The sequence below is a fragment of the Stegastes partitus genome, unplaced genomic scaffold (assembly GCF_000690725.1).
Source record: "Stegastes partitus isolate 25-593 unplaced genomic scaffold, Stegastes_partitus-1.0.2 Scaffold1059, whole genome shotgun sequence".
Lineage (NCBI taxonomy): Eukaryota > Metazoa > Chordata > Actinopteri > Pomacentridae > Stegastes > Stegastes partitus.
This window is the reverse complement of record NW_007578790.1, coordinates 99,651-121,799: the sequence shown is the minus strand read 5'-3', so window position 1 is coordinate 121,799 and position 22,149 is coordinate 99,651. Positions and strand designations below refer to the sequence as shown.

At 43.1% G+C, this 22,149-nt stretch overlaps 1 protein-coding gene across 1 annotated transcript in view; it reads left to right on the top strand.

Annotated features, from left to right (window-relative positions):
- The window catches only part of rptor (regulatory associated protein of MTOR, complex 1), a 202,978-nt gene that overhangs the window by 144,257 nt on the left and 36,572 nt on the right, over window positions 1-22,149 (top strand). Inside the window, exons 15-18 of the mRNA XM_008295570.1 lie at window positions 8,070-8,190; window positions 8,530-8,670; window positions 9,930-10,085; window positions 18,081-18,199. Of these exons, the coding sequence (XP_008293792.1) occupies window positions 8,070-8,190; window positions 8,530-8,670; window positions 9,930-10,085; window positions 18,081-18,199 (537 nt within the window). The remainder of the gene's footprint in view (window positions 1-8,069; window positions 8,191-8,529; window positions 8,671-9,929; window positions 10,086-18,080; window positions 18,200-22,149) is intronic.

Below are 22,149 nucleotides of genomic sequence, written 5' to 3'. Positions count from 1 at the left end.
AATTTGTCTGAAAGTTTCAGGTTTTCATCTTTAACGGATCCTGAGATGTTGTCCAATATTCAAACAGGCTGAACTTTACAAAAAGGAAAAAAAAGGTGCTGAAAATATTTTAACTCATAAAGTATTCAATGTATCAGGCTGAAACTTCACAGAAAACCATTTTGATTATTAACAGTTGAGATAAAAGCAGATCAGAGAGCAGAAGACGTCTGATGGTTTGAGATGAAACGAAGTGATATGAAGCTGAAATGTCCACAAAAATCTTAAAAATTAAAAGATTTCCAGTGAAGCAGAAGTTCTTCTAAAAATGACCTGAGATGGAGTCGCACAAACAGAAATAAAGATCCTCAGCGTTCAGGACAAGATGAGTTTTTAGATTCTCACAGAAATTCACAGAAACCATTTGAAGAAGTTTGGAGCTGGTCGGTCGGAGCCTCGAGGAGTTCAGCCGCCGACACGTCTGCAGGTTGGTCCGCTTCCAGCCGTCACTTTGAGGCATCGCTCCGTCGTCCGTTGCTCGTCTCGGGGAACATTATTGCTTATGTGACAGTTTTGTCACCGACAGTCACCTCTGCAATCTCCGGTTGGGTCCTGGACACCTCGGCGCCGACACTCCATCACCCAGAGTGTCACCTCGGCCTCCGGCGCTCAATCCCACAAAGCTTTTGTGTCCGACGCTCGGCAGACGTCCGAGGCTGCGACGGTCGGATGATGCAGCTCGTCACTTCGCAAACTTCTACCCCGAGAAACACTCCGACGTCGGCTCCTTCTCCTCGACTGTCTGCCGTTATTTTTCCATGTAGCTGTGAATGTTGCTGCTGCGTTTATTTAACGTATGAAGTGTTTTTTATTCTCTGAATCGGTCTCGTTTGTTTCCTCGTCTCCTATCCGTATGAACACTGCCTGCAGTTCAGCCCAGAAAGTCTCTGAGTTTTTGCGACGTGACCGTCGCTCTCAGCCGAGTCTCCGGTAGTTTCCTCGCTGCGTCGAGAAGCGCAAAATTTGTAGTTTTTTACAGAATCTGAGCAGAACAAACGGTTGGTTTTTGGCAGTTTTTTAAGTCAAACACGTGATTTATTTCTGATCCTGAGTTTAAGCTCAAGTTCGGTTTTCTGATTGAACGGCGGATGAACAGTTCGAGGACTGTCGGAAAGTTGAAACTCTACTGATTCGTTCTGTTTTGTGATAAATCGTAAACTTTCTCCGTCTGAGGCTGCTGATGTCGTTTCTAACTTCTCCTCGCCGTCGGCTCTCTGCCGTTATTTCTCCGTCTAGCGTTTGTTTGACTCCTGTGATTTTTCTCCTTATGGCACTTCTCTCCCTCCAAACATCACCGTATATAAATGCGACAAATCAGAGGAGCCGTCGAGCCGAACGGCGGCCATTCTTCTCAGCGCTCCCACCTCTCTCAGGTCTGAGTAAATAATAGATGATGTTCAGCGTTACAGAGGCTCTCCATTATTTATCCCCTCTTACTCTCAGCAGCAGCAGCAGCAGCAGCAGCAGCGGCGCTCATTACTGCAGTATCGCTGCCGCTCAACGCGTCTTAATGTTCCAGCTGCCCGGGACTCAGCCGGGAACCGATGAGCGACGTGGGGGAGGGTTTAGGGGGGCGCGCCGCATCGATCTGGAGGAGACGCGACCGTCGTGTCGGTACGAGCAGTTGAAGGGTTTTTATGTTGTCGGGGAGCCTCGGAGGACGCCATGAGTCACCGCTTTTATTTACAGTCAGACTTCACGTTTTAAAGTCAGAAACCTGCTCGTCTTCTGATTTTACAGCCTCCACGTTCACTTCCTGTTGTCTGGATGAGTCCATCATGAACCACAGGAAGTCGTCTACGGGCGAGTTACAGTGAAAACACAGGATCAAGTATTCTCATGTTTCTCTGCAATATCAGGTCCAGAACTCAGAAATGTCTTCTGTGCAGAACGACTCGATTAGAATGACGTAAATCCTGCAAAACAGAGTAAAAGAAAGTTGAATTTATTTATTTATTTATTGAACAAAATTTGAACAACGTGGAATCAACAATCCCAACAAGTGTCACCGATACTGGGAAGAAAACAACATAGACTGTAGATCAGTGATGCACCATATCAAAACGTCTGGCCGATACTGATATGAAGATTACTGATATCGCCCATAACCGATATCACCGATGTCGATATTCAATATTTTTTGTTCACACCAAAATACGAGCATCAGTAAGAACTGTAAAAAAAAAAGTATTCAACAGAAATGAGACCACACAGTCGCCTTTATTACATAACAGAAGTAAAACATGTTTAAACATATTTAACATTAAAGGACCATTTAAGTAAAATCATCGGTGACATAGCAGCGACATCAGACGTAGAGACGAAGGCGCTGACGTTAGACAGTCATCGGCTACATTTGTTCATCAGACCGATACCGACGTGGTCACAGATACATCGTTCATCTCGACTGTAGATATTTAACTGTTTACATTTTTAATTTGTTTTCGTGCTCGTGTCTTATCGGCTGTTTGTGCAGCTGCCTGAAGAATTTTTCCTATTTTATTTTATTTTATTTTATCTGGTTAGAGAGTTTATGTTATACTTTTGTTTTTTTAGTTCGTACATGGCCTGCAGTTCAGCCGAATGTTCACATAATTGTTCTAAAGTGTTCATTAGTCACAGCTGGGTCACTCAGAACTTCCTGGTTTCACCGAAAAACACAGAATTTTTTGTTTTTTACAGAATCTGAACGGAGCAGATGGTTGGTTTAATTTTGAATGTAATATGTTAAAATGATTTTTTTTTTTTAATGGGTTTTTATGATGAATTTTAAGCTCAGGTTCCACCAGAACGGCAGATGAGACGTTCAAGGACTGTTTGGAAAGTTGAAATTCTGACGATTAAAAGGCGAGACGCTGAAAAACCTGCAGCGTTGAATCAAACAGTGAATAAAAAACAGGTTTTCTGAAGTCTGGAGTCCTGATTCCCGCCTGTATGAGCTGAATGAATTCTGCCTTCAGCCTGTTTGTTGTTGACTTTATATTTTCCAGCGGCGCTTTGCTCGACTGCCTGCTTACAGGTGGAACATTAGAGTCTGATTTAACTTCTCAGCAGCACAAAACATCGTTCTTCTGCTGCATTAGATCACATTTCATACCAGCAGCCGTTGAACCGGCCGCACAGACTCTTTATTTCTGTGTTTTTACACATTTTCCTGCTTTTTCAAAAAAACAAAAAAAAAAAATATTTCTGTGTTTTTACACATTTTCCTGCTTTTTCAAAAAACAAAAAACGAGACGAGAACTCGCGTCAAAGACAGAAGTTTGGTAGAAGATCAGCATCTCACACCTTCGTGGACCAATTAGCTTCAGTTGTCTTTGTGTCTGAGGTCACGGTCGGAGCTCATTTATGGACTAATGAGCTGCAGCTCGTCTGAAGCCTCGTTCAGAGACAGACGATGCGTTCACTGACATACGACACAGATGTCGTCAGACTTAAACCAGTCGATCAGAGTTAAACATGTAAACGATGAACCCGTGTTTCTTTAGACCTCACTACGTCTGCAGGTACCGTAGAACTGGTTTAACTCGTTTTAACTGGTTTTAACTCGCCGTGGGCTCGTTTTTCTGTTTAATATAAAATCCAAAAACCATGAAGACAAACTCAGAAACGACTTCTGTGCAGTTTGACGAAGTGTCAACGACGAAATCACACAAAAAATGTTCAATTTCTTTGATTATTTGTTTTGCAAAAGTTGAATAAAAGCCTGAAAGCATCCACAAGTGTTCCAACACTGGAAAACAGAGAACAGTGGCTCCACATAGGACAGATATTTAACTATTCACTGTTTAATAAGCTTCTATACTCTGAGGAAACACAGCCTGCAGTTCAGCCGAGAAGTCGCAGATTTTTGCCTCGTGGCCGCTCGTCTCAGCTCAGTCACTAAGAGCTTAACGGCTGCACAAAGGAGAGCAGAATTTTTAGTTTTTTACCGAATCCGTTAATCGTAAATGGTTTATTTTTGGCGAATTTTTGAATTGCACGTGTAGAATAAAGTGAGTCTGAGGAAATGTCTTGATTTTAGGCTTAAAAAGTGAAATACTGGAGCATGTGGTTTGTTTTTTGAGTAATTTTTTAATGAGATTAGATGATTTTAATTTTTTTTTAAAAAAAGGAAGGACACGTCACAGAAGTGTTGTAAAGTTAGAAATCTGTTTTTTCTGGTAAATGGTTTTAGCTGAAAGAACTTGTGGACGTGACGAGTCCAGAATTCAGTGTTTTATGTTTATTCTTATTCCTGCTGCTGAGAGCTGGTGAAGGATCTGCTTCGTTCTCAGCTTGCGGCTCCAGTCAAACACCTGTCATCCTGGCTTTAAGCTCACCTGTGTGTGAAACGTTTAAGCTCCTCCCCCTCTGACCGCCGCTCTGCCCCACAGGAGGCCTGTCTGCAGGGGAACCTCATCGCCAACTGCCTGGAGCAGCTGTCCGACCCCCACCCGCTGCTCCGCCAGTGGGTGGCCATCTGCCTGGGACGCATCTGGCAGAACTTCGACCCGGCCCGCTGGTGCGGCGTCCGGGACAGCGCCCACGAGAAGCTGTACACGCTGCTGTCGGACCCCATCCCCGAGGTGAGCGACCGTCGAGGTAACAGGTGTCGACGGATGAATCCAAAAGAAATCATCAAAAGCAGAAAATAGTAGAGCTGAGTTTCTTTCATCGTTTATTTAAAATGGTCCACGAGTGTCGGAGACGCTACAAAGAGAGAAGTCGATGTTTTATATTTAATCTGTTCCTTGTCTCTGTGTGAACGCTGACGGAGGTTCAGCCGAGAAGTTACGGATTTTTTTGTTATGTTGAGTCCGTCGTGGCTCCAAGATCATGCCAAGGAGCAAAGAGTTTTTATTTATTTATCTATTTTTTTCATCGGTAAAATTTTCAGTGACTTTTTAAATGACGTGTTGATGAAAGTTTTTTTTGTTTTAATGAAATGTCACAGTTCATATGAAGCAGTGAGAGTGGCAAATTACAATAATAAGCCAATAAAAGAATAATAAAATAAAAGTGGAAATAAAACAAAATAAATCAAATATTAAAAATAAGAATTATTTATTTATTTTAGTTTATTTATTTGTATTTTATTGTATTTTTAAAAAATAATTTTTCATGTTTTTTTTTATGTCGCTTTAAAAGCAAAGGAGTTATGTGCACAGCAGGATCGTCATAAAAAAATAAAAATGGAAATAAAAATGAAAAAAATATGAAAACATAAAAATACATTTAATTTTTTTAAAAAAAGATTAATTAATTTAAAAAATGTGAAGAGAATAAAAAAATACAAATAAAAAAAAAAACAAATTAAATATGGTTTGCGCCAAGTGTTTTTTGGGGGGGGTTGTTCGTTTTTTTTTGTTTGTTTTTTTTTTACTTTTCGTCTTTCTAAGCCCCGGTATCGGAGGTCTTTGGGTCACAGAAGGTGAGTAGTTCGAGGACAGTTGGAAACCTGAGAATTTTCTGTGTCTGTACAGTTTGTGGCTCTGGTAAATGGTGTCATTTATGTGTTTTTTTCATATTTTCTTAGCGATAACGTTCCTTTTAAACCTGCTGCTGGGTTCTGGGGTTTAGAGGCTGTAGTAGCTGCTGGTACGTCTACTACGGACCAAGTAATCGGGTCAGGTGGACAGAACCCCTGCAGATTCAAGCTGATGTTTTTCCAAGACTTTGAAGCAGCTCGTGCAGAAAGCAGTGATTTTATTAAAACAGGATAATGTCGAGGTTAATTTCCCAGAAGAAACCAAAAGTCACGCACGATTAGTTTGAGAAAATCTGCAGCTCTTCAGACGATTACCGTGAATTTTACCGATTTCTAAAAACAAACATAACAAACCTGAGTCCTGGTAGATTTGCATCTTCATGAAGCACAGACTTCCCTAAACGCAGTAATCATGTCTTGCATTCGACGTAGGCGTGCAGGAATCTTATAAATATGTGATTCGCGGTCGGACCTTGAACGTAAACGTCGGGCCGGCTCCTGTTCTGGCTCCTGTTCTGGCTCCTGTTCCGGCTCCTGTTCCGGCTCCGGCCCGCCTCCTGCCCGGGCCGTGCGAGGGCCGGAGGGACGGGGATCCGGAGTTCGCCCTGAACTCGCCCAGACGCTCCGACGCTCCGAGCATCTGTTTCCAGCTGCAGCGTCCTCCTTCACCTGGACGAGCAGCTGCTGCAGGTGTCGGGTCGGACCGGAGGTCTGCAGGAACATCTGGCCGTCGGACTCGCTTGGAGCTCCTCAGACTCCAGGTTGTGCTTTTGAGCTTCATTTGCATGTCGGAGTCATCTGAGGCCGCTTCAGACCGACGGCGGAGAGAAAAGGCATTTCCAGGTAAATGAGTGGAGTCTTAAAGTCGTCTGAGGACGTTAACGAGACACAGCGCCACCTGGTGCTCGTTTTACGGCGACATGAATCCTCCTGAGTGTCGGCACCGCCTCATCAAGTCAATCAAGTTTTAGGTTGAACATGTAAATAAATCCAGAGTCCTGTGAAAGAATCACGTTTCAGCTCAAGTCTGAACCAGTTACAGACCATGAAAGACACAGTTTTTAGTATAAATGATGTAATTTTGGCTGTTGTTTAGATTCTCAGATATTAAAAAAGGCTAAAAACTCTTCCAGGTTTGAGTCGACCCGTCTCGGTGCTGATGGTAGAACCAGGAGGAACCGGAGGCCCGTTCTGTTCTGTTGGACTCCGTCAGACGGTGCAGGTGTTCTGAGTCGGACGTCTTCCAGAGCGTCGACTCTCTTGTTTGGATTTGCTGACAGCTTTCATGAACATCCGTCGCTTCCCGGGCTTTTAGGAAGTAAATTGCGACACGTTGGCGGTGAAAGCGTTTAAACCGGAGCAGCAGAACCGAATCAAAGTGACATCTGTCTGCTTTAACTCCACTGAAGCTGCATCCAAGACGCCGGCAGACGAACAGACGGTTAAATCCTCGTGTTGGTGTGTTTAGAAAGCGTTCCCACGATGGTGAACGTGTCTTTTAATTAAGCGTGTGATGAAGCGAGGAGAAGCAGCTCTGCTAATCTGTGCGTTTAAAGCAGGAACCATAATTACCTCTAAAACCTCCATCACAGGACAGCCCAGCGTCACATGTTCTGGTTTCAGGCCCGCTGTGTTGTTCGTCGATCAGAAACGTTGTAAAGCGTCTTTTCTGTGCGTCTGCAGGTGCGGTGCGCCGCCGTCTTCGCTCTGGGGACGTTCGTGGGGAACTCGGCGGAGAGGACGGACCACTCGACCACCATCGATCACAACGTGGCCATGATGCTGGCTCAGCTCATCAACGACGGCAGCCCGGTGGTCCGAAAGGTGGCCGCAGCACACCACACACAACATTAGATTAATACGGGTTCATGAGCTCGTTATGTGTCAGATGATGTCGAGTTTAACTTCAGCTTAAGCTTCACATGATGGTCATGTTTGGATCTAAAATCCATCTCAGTGCTCAAACTTTAGCCTCAGTTTCCAAAAATTTGCCACCATTTTTTATTTTATTTTATTTTTTGCAGGGTTGGTAAAAAAAAAAATTTTTTTAACTATTTTATTTATTTATTTATTTATTAATTTATTTATTTGTAATTATTTTTCCCCCCAGTGTTGGTAACATCTTTTATTTTTATTTTTTTATTTTAATTTTTATTCTTTTGCAGTGTTGGTAACATTTTTCATTTATTTATTTATTCAGTGTTAGTAATTTTTAATTTTTTTTAAAAAGTCTGCAACTTTTTTTGCCTTATTCATTCGTTCATTAAATTGGCATTTTAATTGTGTCATAATGCACAAAAGATTTCCATATACATGCTGGACTTTACACACATATATATATATATTTTAAATTGAAGTTACAGTGACAAACCTGACTTTCAGTGAAGGTTAAAAAAAAAAAAAGCTGCTTTGTCTTTGCAGCTGCAGCCTTTTTTTTCATCTTTTGTAAATTGATTTTATTGTTCATGTGAAGAACATTCAGCAGGTTGATCAACAAGTACAAATGTGACAGGAGCAAAAACAAAAACAAATTCTAATTGTGCTTCACATCGTTTGTCAGGAGCTCGTGGTGGCTCTGAGTCACCTGGTGGTTCAGTACGAGAGCAACTTCTGCACAGTCGCCCTCCAGTTCATAGAAGAGGAGAAGAACTACTCGGTGCCGTCGCCGGCCAACACTGCAGGTATGTGTTGGACAACGTGGATCACGAAATCTAGACTGCGTCGAGGCTTTAAGCGTAAAGGATTCATTAATGTGTTGCATTAATGTGGGCTTATCGTTCCAAAATAAGAGGAATTTAAGATGTTGTGTTACAGATGAACAAGAGAGTGTCGTCTGCATATGGCTTTATTGTTCCAAAGTGGCTCAATTACCAGATAGTTTTACAGTTTTTTTTCACAATGAAATGCAAATAAACTTATGTTTCAAAGTTTGGAGATGAAGTGAAGGTCAGTACCTCTGGATCTAATCTGACTAGAACAGATTTTTGAAGTTCTTAATTGTCCTCCTCTGATCCATCCAGAACCCGGTAACTTGACTCCGGTGAGGGACAGCCCGGCCATCCCTCGGCTCCGATCCGTCAACTCCTACACCAACATCCGAGCCGCTACGACCGCAAGGAACCTGAACAAAAGCCTGCAGAACCTCAACCTCAACGAAGAAGGTACGGCAGGAAATCCATGTCGCCCTCCTGTTTGGGATGGTCCCGTATTTTGAAATGAACCGAAGCTCCCTTTGGTTTCATTTTTTACTTTGAATCCTCTGCAAAAATACGCATTTTCACTTTGACTCAGTAAAATCCCTCCTGTTGATTTTGGACACATAAACGACAGAAAACTGATGCAGAAATCTTTCTGACAATAACAGGATTTCCAGCTTTATACCGTCATCGCAGTGGTCTACCAAACTGTTCCATTTAGGTGCAACTGAGATTTTGCACGATGCCTTTGGGTGTGTTTCCGTTTTTTGTCAGTTTTTATGTCTGCTGTTAATCTCAACACATTTAGCGCGCCTTTAATCATATTGTTAGTGGTGCTAAATTTGATTATCGTTTTATTTATTTGTTGTACTTGTTACCTAAAGCTGCAGTTTTTCCCTAAACGCCACACGTGCAGACTCTAGGTGGACGCTACGGTTTCCCAGTGTTCACTGAACGCCTCACGTGCACCTGTAGACGCCTCTAGTGTCTGGAGCTCAGGCAAGTGTGCAGCAGAAATGAGTTCAGGTAGATGCTAAAGGCTTGTTTCTGCTTCACAAACACAAGAGTAGCTGCAAGAAATATGTTTTTTACTTCAGAAAACCTCCTCGAGTGTCAGTCTGTGGCAGCAGAAGTGTTTAGGTAATCGTAATGCTCGGTGAGATATTCGTGTGATAGTTTAAGCCGGAGTCGCGGCTTTTCAAGCTCACGACCCGTCGAGCTGCTGTTTGTGCCGCCGCTCGCCGATGCCGACAGCTCGAGCCTGGGCTGCCACGCTGACTGATGCACACAGCCCCGAGTGGAGCTAAATCACCGGCACTCGCTGGAGCTCCTAACCTCCCGCTGACACCGCTTCTAATTCACATTCCCGGCGCTCGTTCTCGATACGCCGCGGGTGTTTATCATCGATGAGCTCGGAGCACAGCGCGTTTCCATCCTCCACCAATCACCATCTCCGCGCTCCGGCCTCGTTCGGAGGATGCACGGCGTTCGGGTCTGAATGAGTCAGAGTAATGTGTGCTGATAGGGAGACGAACGGCGGGCGGCGACTGGACCCGACAGCTGAGATGAAGTTACGAGCAGGTTCGCCGCCGGCTGCTCGCTCTGTTCGTCTTTGTCCGATAACAGCGATGATAATAAACCTTTATGTTCTGTCTGCAGCTGCACATTTACAGCTGCTTTATTTATTTCATCCGTAACGTGATTTCTTGCGTTCCTTCATCCAGGTGGACCGGCGGCCTTCTCTCCGGGCAACTTGAGCACCAGCAGCAGCGCCAGCAGCACCTTGGGGAGCCCCGACAACGACGAGTACATCCTGTCCTTCGAGACCATCGACAAGATGCGACGGGTTTCCTCGTACTCGTCCCTCAACTCCCTCATAGGTAACAACCAGCCAGCAGCACTGGAGCTCCACCTGTGATACATTCATTAAGAGACAATTAATTTCACGTTGAGTTTGAGTCAAGCAGTGACTCCAGAGGTGATTGGTCAAGTCCAGGATTACCTCAGTGAGTCAAAGCCTTCATTATAAATAGGAAAGGTTTCTAACGAGGTGTTCGGAGTCAACTTGTGGAGGCAGTAGGTCATTCCAGATGTTTTTACCTCCAGCAACACTTTCCAGCTGCTCCTGGGGGATCACAAGGTGTCATTCCATGTCCACTCAGAATCTCTTGAAACTCTCTAGGAATGATGTTCGACATCCAACACTGACATCTGCCCATTTTTTAACTGAAATTCCGACATTTTCATTACCTGTTACCCAATACAAATCTCTTTTAAGTTGAGCCAGATGCCACTTTCAGACGTCCACATCTCTTGAAGTATACGTTCTGGAGTCTCCACGTGTTCACGAGATGTTCAGACGTTTGTCTTCCAAGTTTCAACATCCCTCCATGTTGTCTTCATGTTGGAATCATTCTGCTCCTGACTGTTCTTGTTAAATGGGAAGTGGTGGTGAAGGTTGGCGTCTGGAGCTGATCAGGAGCAGGAAGTCATGAAAATGAAAGTTGTTTTTTTTAACGACATCATGGAAGGACACCAGTAGATGATGCTTCCATCTCTTACCGTCCTAAAGTCCATCAGCCTGCCCATGATTCAAGATCTGGCTGTTACCTGTGTCCACTCTGATTGGCCATAACTCCCATTTCTACTGACATATGGAAGCTTTCTAAGCATCAGTGACGTCACTCAGATGTTATTCTCACAATAAATGATTGATTAATGATATATTTTTCCCATTGTTTTGAAATTTTTGAACAAATCCTGAATTTGGGAGGTCTTCAGCAAAAACTTGAGTCTTGATTTCCAGGATTTGCTGCGTTCTCTCCGTTCACCAGAAGCTCCTGAACATCTCCTGAACACGTGGAGACTCCAGGACGTGTACTTCAAAACGTCTGAAAGTGGCTCAACTTCCAACTCGCTAGAGATTTATTGAACATGTTCATTGGGTGGAAAATGATGAAAATTTAAAGAATTTTTGTTGTGTGATTGTTGGTCGCAGCCGAGTCGCTGATGGCTTCACGGTTTCACCAAGTTGTGCAGAATTCTTGGTTTTTGTCAGAATGTGGTTCCAGCAAACCGTTCATTTTTGGTGAATTTTAAAACAAAACAAGGAATAAACAGATTTTGTTTAGATATCGCGATGTTAAGCTCAGGTTTGGTGAATTTTCCCGATAGAGCAGCGCGTCACAGGTGGGTAGTTTAAGGACCAACGGAAAACTTGAAACTGTTGGATTTTTTTAGTTTTTACAGTTTCAGGGTCTCATTAATGGTAGAATTTTAGTGATTTTAGTCCCAGTGTCTGAATGCAGCAGTAAGTCAAACCACAGCAGCAAGATTTGGGTTTTTTTGGTTCTCTTATTCCTCATTTCTTGATGATATTTGGTTTGGACGATGACGGCAGGCTTCCAGGAGGCTTCACCGCAGAAAAACATGGAATGAAATTTACTGAAAACAGCGACTGTGACGGCACCAGAGGAGGAGAGAGGCTCCGGCCGCCACTAGACTGAATGAAACCCTTCAGACGAGAGCGGGAACAGAAAGAAAAGATCTCAGAATAGAACGAGCGTACGTCTGCAGACGTGCACGCAGGATTTAAAGTGCTTCTCCGATCGGCAGGAAATCTATGAACATGATCCCACAGCTGCTGCTCGTTTGCTTTACGTCTTCCTTTTGTTGTTAAATTTTAAGTTTTAATTCCCAGCCACTCCGTCACATCCCAAGTAAAATGAAATGGAAAAATAAATGGAGCTCTAAACAACAGTGGCTTTAAAGTCGGTTCAGGTTTTTTATTTTATTAGTTGTTTTGTCCTTAAATCTGTGCAACGTGGATCAGCTTCTTTTTGAGAAAACGGTTCGATTTATTTGTTCTTGATTCCAACTCTTAAATACGATTAATTTCAACCTGGTGTTTTTCTCATTAATGCCATTAAAAAGGCGTGTTGTCTTTACAAAATCAGCAAATTTCATCTTAAGAACAACCTGTAACCTCCAGCTGCTTCGTCCTCTTTGGTCATTTAAGCTTTAAATCAGAATATTGCATCAAAGCCACTTTACTCTACGTGTCTCATCTTTAAAAAATCAGCAAAAATTAACCGTCTACTCTGATCAGATTCTGCAAAAACCAAAAAATTCTGCAGACGTTGCTGCAACCGTGAAGCCGTCAGTGACTCAGCTGGGACCAGCGGTCACATGGCAAAAATTCAGGGACTTTTTGAGTTTACACAGAGCAGCGAGGAGGCAGGTTTGGAAAATAATTAAAAATGTAATTTATAAGTTCCACTTTCTTTAATTTTTCCCCCCTTGTTTTATAACACAACATGTTTGGCTTCTCTGCTCTCAACTACGAACCTTCTTAAACCCCGAAACCTGCCGCGAAGTTTGAAAAGCACGTCGTCTTTAAAAGAACAAATAAATCGCCAAACTTACCCCATTTACCAAACCAGAAAAATAAACTGTTTGCTCTGAGTAGATTCTGTCAAATAAGAAAAATTCTGGTGTCCTTGCAGCAACAGAAAAGCTGTGACTGACTGGACGGTAGCTAACGGTCACGCAGCAAAAATTCGGTTGTTTTCGGTTGAACTACAGCAAGTACGGAAACAAATGAGAAATATCTATAATATGTAGAGTCACCAGTGTTGGTAACAGCCTGTGGACACTTGGAAAATAGTTGCACTTGTTGATTTGGGGTTTTCTTTTTCAATTATTGTAATATACTACAAATAACCAGAAGAAAAAAAAAAACGTTTTTCTCTTTCTACCATTTAAAGCTTTATATCTGCGTCATTCTGCACTAAACACATCTCTGAGGTCTCTCTCCTTCTAGTCGTGGTTGTTCTGAGAGCTGCAGGACTTTATGTTGCAGTGAAAAATGAGCCGCAGTGAGTAAAAATGTAAAAGGAGCAAATAAAAGACGGGTTGAAGTGATTCATCCTGCTGTCTGAGTCGACACCCAGTTGAAGTTCGCTGCATCATCTTCACACTTTGTGTTTGATTTACATGTTTCTGTCTCGCTCACATCAGAAAACACATCAGGCTCGTCGTCTAGTCGGGGATTTATCGGTTAATCTGGAGCTAATCGAACCGAGCCGTCGTTCAGCTGCTCTTGTGGGATTTTTGTTTTTCAAAAAAACAAAGTTTGGAAAGTCTCGCTGCCCCTTTTCTGTCCGACAAATCTGCCGTCTGACGTTAAACCTCGTTAAGCTGCTCGTGGGCCTCTAATGCCGGCGTGAGGTCGTAAACACGCTAAGCGACACGCTAAGCGACATGCTGGCCGTCGGCCCGCTAAGCCGAGCGCCCGTACGAACGGAGGCTGCTGGGGGGCGTCGACAAACGGCCAGAGCAGATTAGCGGCGGGTCTGATTTTCCGTCGGCTTTTACGTTTTTCCTTTTGTCGCTTAGATTCAGTTATCTAACTCATCCGAGGCTCCACTTGTCATTCTGACTTATTTGTTTTGCTTCTTATTCGTTCGCTCTGAAGTGGCTTTCATGAGACCCGTGGGCTTTTGTTTTTCATCTCGCCTGGAAAACACAAAAAAAATGCATTAACTCGTTTCTGTCTTTTGGTTTTTTTGTGGCGCGCAGCAGCTTCATCACATCTGCAGACAAACAAAGAGACGTAGAGAGGGCTGGTGTGTCGGAGCAAATTGAAACCATAAATGCTGGAGCTGCTGGACTCTGGCCTGCAGGAGAGCAGCAGCGCTGCCGACCATGTGGGAGGGCAGAGCAGCGATTTATCGACTCACTACTACTATCATTTGCTGCGAGGCTGCCGCGGTGTAAAGGCCACGCTAACGTCTCTGTGAGGTCGTGGTGCAGCACAGAGAGAAAGTCAGAAAACCAACGGCGAGGTCAGAGTTTGTTTCTGATTGATTTTACCTTTTGTTTAACTCAAAAACACCGGCAGCTTTGAACGGCACGCTGTCTTTGAAACGTTACCAGATTTGCACCAGAGTCAGAAACTGTGAAAACAGACTTTCAGCTTTCAAATGGTCCCTGAAGTACTCGTCTGTCTGGAAACTTATTATGCTTATTAGGCTCATTTACAAATTCACCAAAAATAAGGCATCTGCTTTAACCACATTCTGTAAAAATCAAAAAATTCTGAGCTGCTTGCTGCAACCAAAGAACCATCGATGACTCAGTTGTGACCAACAGTCACGTGGCTAAAATTGTTTTCGGCTGAACTGCAGCCAGTGTTTTTTGAAAGCATGAACAAGCAGCTCCTGGGAGACGTTTTCACTCACTGTGGCTCATTTTTCATTCTGATATAAAGTCCTGCTCCTTAATAGAAACAGAACAACCAGGACTAGAAGGAGAGAAATGTCTTCTGTGCAGCATGACTCAGCTATAATCTCATAAATCCGAAAAAAGACCCAAAAAAGTTGAATTTTCTTGATTATTTGTTTTACTAAACTGTCTAAAAACTACAATCAACACGTCAAAAGCTTATCCAAGTTCTCATAGGTGTTACCGATATTTTATTTTTTAAAAATGGGTGGGTCTATGTAATATAGATATTTTACAAAATTTTAGCATGTTTATCTGTTCTGCGGAAGCACTGCCTGCAGTTCAACCTAGTTCAGTCCAAAACTCTCCAGATGTTTGTGCTGTTGGTTCCAGCTGAGTCACGTGTTGAGGAGTGGCACATTTTTTGTTTTAAAGTGATTTTTAAGGAATTTTCACAATTTTAAGCTTTGATTTGGTGGATTTTTCCCAGCAGAAGCAAATATCACAGATGAGTTGTTCAAGAAAGTTTGGAAAGTAGAAAATCAAACCATTTTTTATCTTTTTCATTTTCTAGATACGATAAATGTTAAATTTTGGCAATTTTTCAAACAATATTTCAAAGTGTCCAAACCAAAGAGGAAAAGCTGGAGCCACCAGAGTCGGTAGGATTCATCCTCTGTGGACCACCAATGGGTAGGTGGAGCTCAATAGCCTTGGTTGGCAGTCCACCTTGTGGCAAAACCCTGTCCAGGATGGGCCATCCAATTCTGGCACCTTTAAACCAGACAGCTCCGGGCAGATGAGGCTCGACGACTCCTGTAGGAGAGAAAAGTCCAAAATCAACCGCCGCTGCCTCGCAACTCTACCAAACCGTGGGAGAAACTTCAGGACAAAACCCTGAGGATAAATCAGGAGCTGGAGTCCATCAGACGGTCCATTGTTGTTCCAACCTCACCCTGATGCCAGGTGTACTTGCTTTGCATTTCCCCTGGACGCCATCAGCTGCAAGGAGAGCGGGGACGCTAGGGGTTGCTCTTGATGGCGGGAGGAGTTCTTTAATGCCATTGGGTAGTCTCTGTTGTGGGGGGCGCTAGGGGTTGCTCTTGATGGCGGGAGGAGTTCTTTAATGCCATTGGGTAGTCACCGCCCACCTCAATGCGGGCAGCCCTCGGACAATAAGGTACTACCCGCCACAAGCTGCTCGCTCCGTTGGGTGCTTGGCAGGCAGGTTGTAAATCCGAGCACCTGGCAAACAAGATGACGAACCACAAACGTCTGCACAAAGTTTCATGCCAGTTATTGAAAGCCTTGCAGAGATGTTTGCCTGAAGCGGCGGGGCCACCTGAGGTGACTGCAGCAGACGTTTCCTGTTCCTGCGCTGACGTCTGTGTTTTGTCACATTGAGGCTTTAAATCCTGGTCGGGTGTGATTTGGTGCTGCTTCCACTGCTCACGTCTCCTTTAAAATCTGCTTTCAAAACGTTCTGATGCATTTTTTATGTTTCAAGCATTTAAAGCTCAAGAAAAAAGAACCCAGCTCTGCAGCGTTAAAGGTGTTTTATGTCGTCTGCCAGAATTTGGGAAGGCCGTAAAAAAAAAAAAAAAAAAGTGATGCAGCGCTTCATTTAGCCGGCGGTTAACATCTTTACTACTGTACATCCATTTCCCTTCTCACTAGTCTGGGATCGAGTGTCGAGTCAGGACACGGTGCTGCTGCCGCTGACGGATGTTGGATGAGTTTTAATTTGTGCGCTGCAAGAAGACATGAACCGTTTCTCACATCCGTCAGCCGGCTGTTTACTACAGCGGCTAGCGCGGTGGCTAACCCTCGCTAACCTCGTCCTCCTCAGGCTGCAGCCGTCGTCTTTGTCATCAGGATTCCTCTGAACTCCTTCACCAGCTCCTGTTTGATTTGTTTTAACCATCTCAGAAAACAAAGGCTTCTCTTTTTCTTTCCTCTGTTCACCGTCTGACCTGCAGAAAACAGAAAACACTCATTCAAATGTTGACCCTGAAACAAACTAAAAATACTGTCCACTTCAACAGTCTGGGTTTTTTTTCATTTGATCATAATATTAAAGTATTTTTACTGCATTTAAATCAGCAAAATGTTCTTATTTCTGTCGTTACTTAATAGAAAAAACATCCTCACCTGTTTATTTATATAAACCTATACACCTGTTTTCTCAGTTTTTGCTAAATTGCAGATAATATCCACTAAATTCACATAAAATATATATTTATTTACACGCTAACATAAAAAACAAACAAAAAACTGTTCACATTTTCTAATAAATTTCCCCCAAACGAACGAATGAAGTATCTGTGCATCTTGTTAGTTCTTCTACTGTGTTTTTGCTGTATTTAAATCAGCAAAACATGTGTTATTCTACAGATATTTGTCATTACTTAAAAGAAAAAGAAAAATCTTAGCTAATCTTTGAACCCGTGACTTTACAGATTTTGTTAAATTCCAGATAATATCCAGTAAAATCACATAATATATATCTTTAATTCTAGCAAAAATCACTGACGTTATCATCGAAAATCTGATTTTTTTAGAAGCAGTTTAATGTTTTACCCTTTGTGACGATAAATTTGCACCATTTAACGCGTTTAAATTAACTAAAAGTGTCATTTTACAGATATTTGCTGATATTTCCACCTTTTTCTTTTTTCTTTTTTACTTTTTTTTTTATATAATAGTCCACGTCTGTTAAAGTTTATTTTATTTGGTGTCCTGTCCCCATATTTAATAGGTTTTTTTTTTATTTTAAGGTGTACATAAACACCTTCTTGTGTCACAGTGCTTCCTGCTGTCGCCTCCATCTTCATGGAATCAGGCGTCTGTTGGATCTGTGGATCCCCTCCGGCGCTCTCTGGAGAGTCTCGGTAATAACTGGGCTCAGACTTCAGTCAGTCGGTCGTCTGATGGACCAAACAGCTGCTGCTCACCAGAAACCCACAGCAGCAGACGGAGAATCTCCACGAAAATGAACTCTCATTTAGAATCAAACAAAATCTGAGTCAGAAACGGAGTCGTTACAGGATTCTTGAGTCCTTTTTGCACCCTGAAAATGCTCACGCTAGTGTTTATGTTACGCTCGATGTCCGTGTGGTTTTAATCCTCATCGATGCCAATAAGACCTAAACACACAACAGGATGATCGGCGTCATTTTAGTGCCAGATGTTGCTCAGAATAAAACAAAACTGCAAATGTAAGAAATGCAGACTAAAAGTAGAAAAGCAGTCAGATATGAGTACGATACCTAAAACACAACAAGGCTTGAATAGAAACAGGAAGTGATGCTGGCAGTTATATCCCGGTAATATTAGACATAATAATTCAGTATCGCACCTGAAAAATTAGTGTAAATGAAGTTTTGCAGAATGTTGCAGGATACTGAAACATCACGCGTGAATTTAAAATATTGCACCTGAGAAATTAGAAGGTAATTGTTTAAAAATACAGTTTAAATAAAAAGGAATAAATGTGCAGAATTTAGCGCCGACGCTTCTGGAAAGATGGGAAGACGAGGTCGAGTTTACGGGAAGATCTGAATACAAACATGTGGATGAAATAAGGAAGAAGCAACACAAGAGGACGAGAGTGGAAACTGAATTGTTCCTCCTTCGTTTTTCTCCTCCAGGTGTTTCCTTCAACAGCGTTTACACTCAGATCTGGAGAGTTCTGCTGCACCTGGCCGCAGATCCGTTTCCTGAAGTGTCCGACTTGGCCATGAAGGTCCTCAACAGCATCGCGTACAAAGTAGGTTCACTGTTATTATTATTGTTGTTATTGTTGTTGTTGTTGTTGTTATGTGTAATTGAACTAAACAGGAAAAAAACTGTTTTAAAAAATTACAGTTAAAAGAATATTTACAGTTTTTGGGTTTTGAATATACGTAGTTTGTCTTTAAATGACGCCAAATATCTGTAAAGTAATCATATCTGTTGCTGATTAAAATACTGTAGAAACTGAGAACACATTATATTTACAGTTATTATTAGAGTATTATTATTATTACAGTGAACATTTAAACCTTTTCTGCGGCTTTTCTAGTTATTATCTGTAATTGAACTAAACTCAGTAAATCTGTCATTTTTCTGTATCACATTCACAAAGTACCAAAAGTGTAGTTTTGAGCTCAATCCAGAGGACAGAGGCTGGTTCATGAACACTGATCTTTATTAGTTCCCTCCTTTGTGCTGAAATGTGTAAGCAGGAGGTCAGTTTTACTCTTTGAGCTGAATCTGAGATCTGAACCTCCGTCTTCCTCGTTAAGTCATCCTGAAGACGTGCATCATCTCGTTTCCTGGAGCGTAATGTAATGGGGGTGTCATGATTGACTTTTTGTCTCCGTATCCCCGTATGTCAGTTCGCCTCCACCACATGGTTACTCGGTGAAAAAGATCCGGCTCTGCCCTCCCTCCCACCGGCGCTCGCTGCCTCCGAAAGCCCATTACTTCTGTGCAAATGCAATTAAGGGCCAATGACTCCCCGAGGCTTGGCAGAGCCGAGCCGAGGCGAAGAGGCTGCTGCTGTAAGTTAAGGAGCGGTAATAACCGGCGTGGTCCGGCAGCCGTCCCACCCCGAGGCCGAATCTCTGCTGCTTCCTACCACCAACACCAATCGTCCCCTCGGTTGCCTTCAGACGAGCGGCGACCCTGAAGAAACACAACAGGACGTGATTTACAAGTCAATGCGACGGCAGGTTTTATTCAGTTTGGTGGTTCTGGTTTCTGCAGCGTTTATAAAGATGAGCTCCCTGATGGCCGACACGAGGGAACAAGACGATCTAATGACGGAATCTCAGGAAGGAAGACGCAGTGAGACTCGATTCGGTACAATTCTTCGGCGGTGTTTTTAGAGCTGTAACACTGGAGGCTTCATGGATGAAAATGAGGACTTGACTCGAGCTTTTCCCACCACAAGTCTTGGTTTCTCATTTAACATGTCAAGTCATTCGTTGTTGGGTTTTGACGTGTTGGAACTCATGAGGAGTGACGACGCAACACAAACTATTAGTCTCGGGTTTAGTTGAGGTTTGACTCTGACTTTGTGTTGGTTGACTCGAGGCTGGACTCTGACTTGTCTCAGTTGTCTTAAGACATGAGTCTGACTTTGTCTCGGGTTTAGTTGAGGTTTGACTCTGACTTTGTGTTGGTTGACTCGAGGCCGGACTCTGACTTGTCTCCGTTGAGTTGAGAATTCAGACTTAACCTGCGCAAACTTTAATTGCGTCACAACTTTTTTCAGTTTACTTGAAACTTGACTGGAGCTTAACTCAGCTGACTTTAAGCTGGACTTGAACTTGACTCGCCTCGAGACGAGACTCGTGTTGCCTTATAAGGAGTTCCGCCACTTGCAGCTGATCAAAACAATAAACCTGAGTTGTATACGCACCTCTTAAGACAACTTGCATCGAGTTAACTTGCTGTTAGCAGGTTTAACAGCGACAACAATCCAAACGCCTCCACACGTCTCCTTTTCTAAACCTAGCGAGTTATCCCGGATGGATTTTTTATTTATTTTTTTCCGCTGAAAGCAAAGACGGCTTAATCGCCGAGTGTTAACCTAACAGCGATCTTAATTAGGACTCTAAATGTCAGATGTTATTGATTTGTAACAAAGCCAACAAGGTCAGCGGCTAATTAAAAACTACTTACTTCTGGGATGATGAAGGCAGTAAATGCAGTTTTTTAATAGCCTCTCTTGCTGCGTGATGCTGGGCCGAATGTCATGAGGTCGTCCTGTTTATTTAAACCCTGCCGTGTGCAGGCGTCCGCGGATGTTTGGCGGTGAAGCTGAAGGAGAAAAGAGAGTTTTCACCCCACGTTGAGCTTCGTTTACCGAAAAATTAAGTCTTTAAAGGTCCCATGTGGTGAAAATCCGTCTTAATCTTGTTTTGTGGTTTTTCCAAGGAGTTTGACCCAAGTGCTACCCGACACACGACTAACCAATAGTCGTCCAGCTTAAACTCTGTATAGCTCCGCCCCCTCGCTGCTTCCAGGTGATCCAGTCAAAATGAGCAGTCCGTCAGGTTTATTTACTGTCACCAGCTGCTTCTGCTAACTTTAAAATGTCTGAACCACGATCAAAACCCACCAAATGTTCTGCTGCAAGAGTGAACATGAGAGTCTTCATGCACTGCCAGCATCTAAAGCGCTGAACACCCAGCGGATTACTTTTATTTTTCATGTCAATGTCACTACAACAACAGCTAAATCTTCAGTTTGCGTGTTGTGCGGCTAATTGGCTAATGTTAGCATTAGCTTTGAGGGTCTGCCCACAGGTGAGAGCTCTATGGAAACACTGAGGGACGCTCAGAGACGGTGGAAACTTTTATTTAAACCAGTATTCAAGGACTGAGTGGGTTTACTGAAGCCTGTTGTGCTTCAGCTCAACCTAAACTTAGCCGATGTTTACGTCTGTTAGCTTCTCGTAAACTGCATTTTTACATTATTTACATGTTTGTCTGTTGCTGGTGACTGAAACGCAGCCTGTCACAGCAACACGTTAACCCGCAACCTAAAATACTCAATTTGTGACCGTAATGTCGTCTAGCATGAGTTAAAAACGACAAACTTATTGATCAGAGAGAAAGAAGTGATAGAAATTGCTAATGTCCATGCAGTCAACAGTTTTGCTCTCAGATGCAGAGAGAGTTTTCTTCCTGAAGGGGGCGTGGCCAGCAGCAGCTCATTGGTCTATAGAGCATAACAAGCCATTTAAAACGGCCGTTGAATCATCTTCGTAGTATTTTGAGCTAAAAGTTTAAGACACAACTTGTGAAACTTGCATTAATTTGCTAAAATGTGAGACTTGGTTTGTTTGCATGACAAGGATGCAAGTCACGAGACGAGATGATGACTCGAGCAGATTTCGCTTCCCACCGACCGCACGCTCTGACCAATCCCCACTCACCTCCACTTCCTCCATGTCATCAACATACATCAGTGCAGCGTCAGGTGCTTTCTCAGAGCTCCTTCAATAATTCAACAGGACCGTTCAGAGGGTTGTTTCTTTTCTTTTTTTTTCCTGAGCTGTCATCCTCTGTCACGGCTGTATGCGACCACAGCCTCTGCCCGTACGGCGGCCTGTGAACACGCGGCGGGTTCGTTTGCTCAGTCGACTCCAGCCAATTAGAGACGCTGGAAGTGGGTTGAAACAGGAGGAACAAGCTGTTTCCCAGCGTGGAGCCGATTAGCCCCGTTTTCCTGCTAACGCCGGAGTTTTGCATATCACATTTTGTGGAAGAGCTCGTCAGCAGATAGGGCGCGAGGCCTCCTGCGCTGGCGTGATGTTTGTTTACCGCATGTTGACGACTGGGATGAATAATCCATGACCGGGTTGCATAACGGAAGCGGCTTAATTGATGAGATTGCAAGTTAGCGTTCATGCATTCGGCGTGTGGTAAAAGGTGTTTAGTGTCTCCGTTCCTTAAAGGTCCCATATGGTGCAAATCCGTTTTTATTGGGCGTCGTATGTTTTTATAAATTTGGGGCTATAAAATAAAAGCTGTGAAGATATGACTTACGACTGGAGGCGCAGAGACGAGCAGCTTTAACGTTTAATAGTTTGACTTTGCAGAATTCAAATTGCAGATACTGACATTTTGACGAGTCAGGATTTTTAGAGCCAGATATCTGTTCAGTGAAAACAACATGATGCTGCTCATGTGAGGCTTTGCTTTGGATGTCGGTTAAACTGTGTTA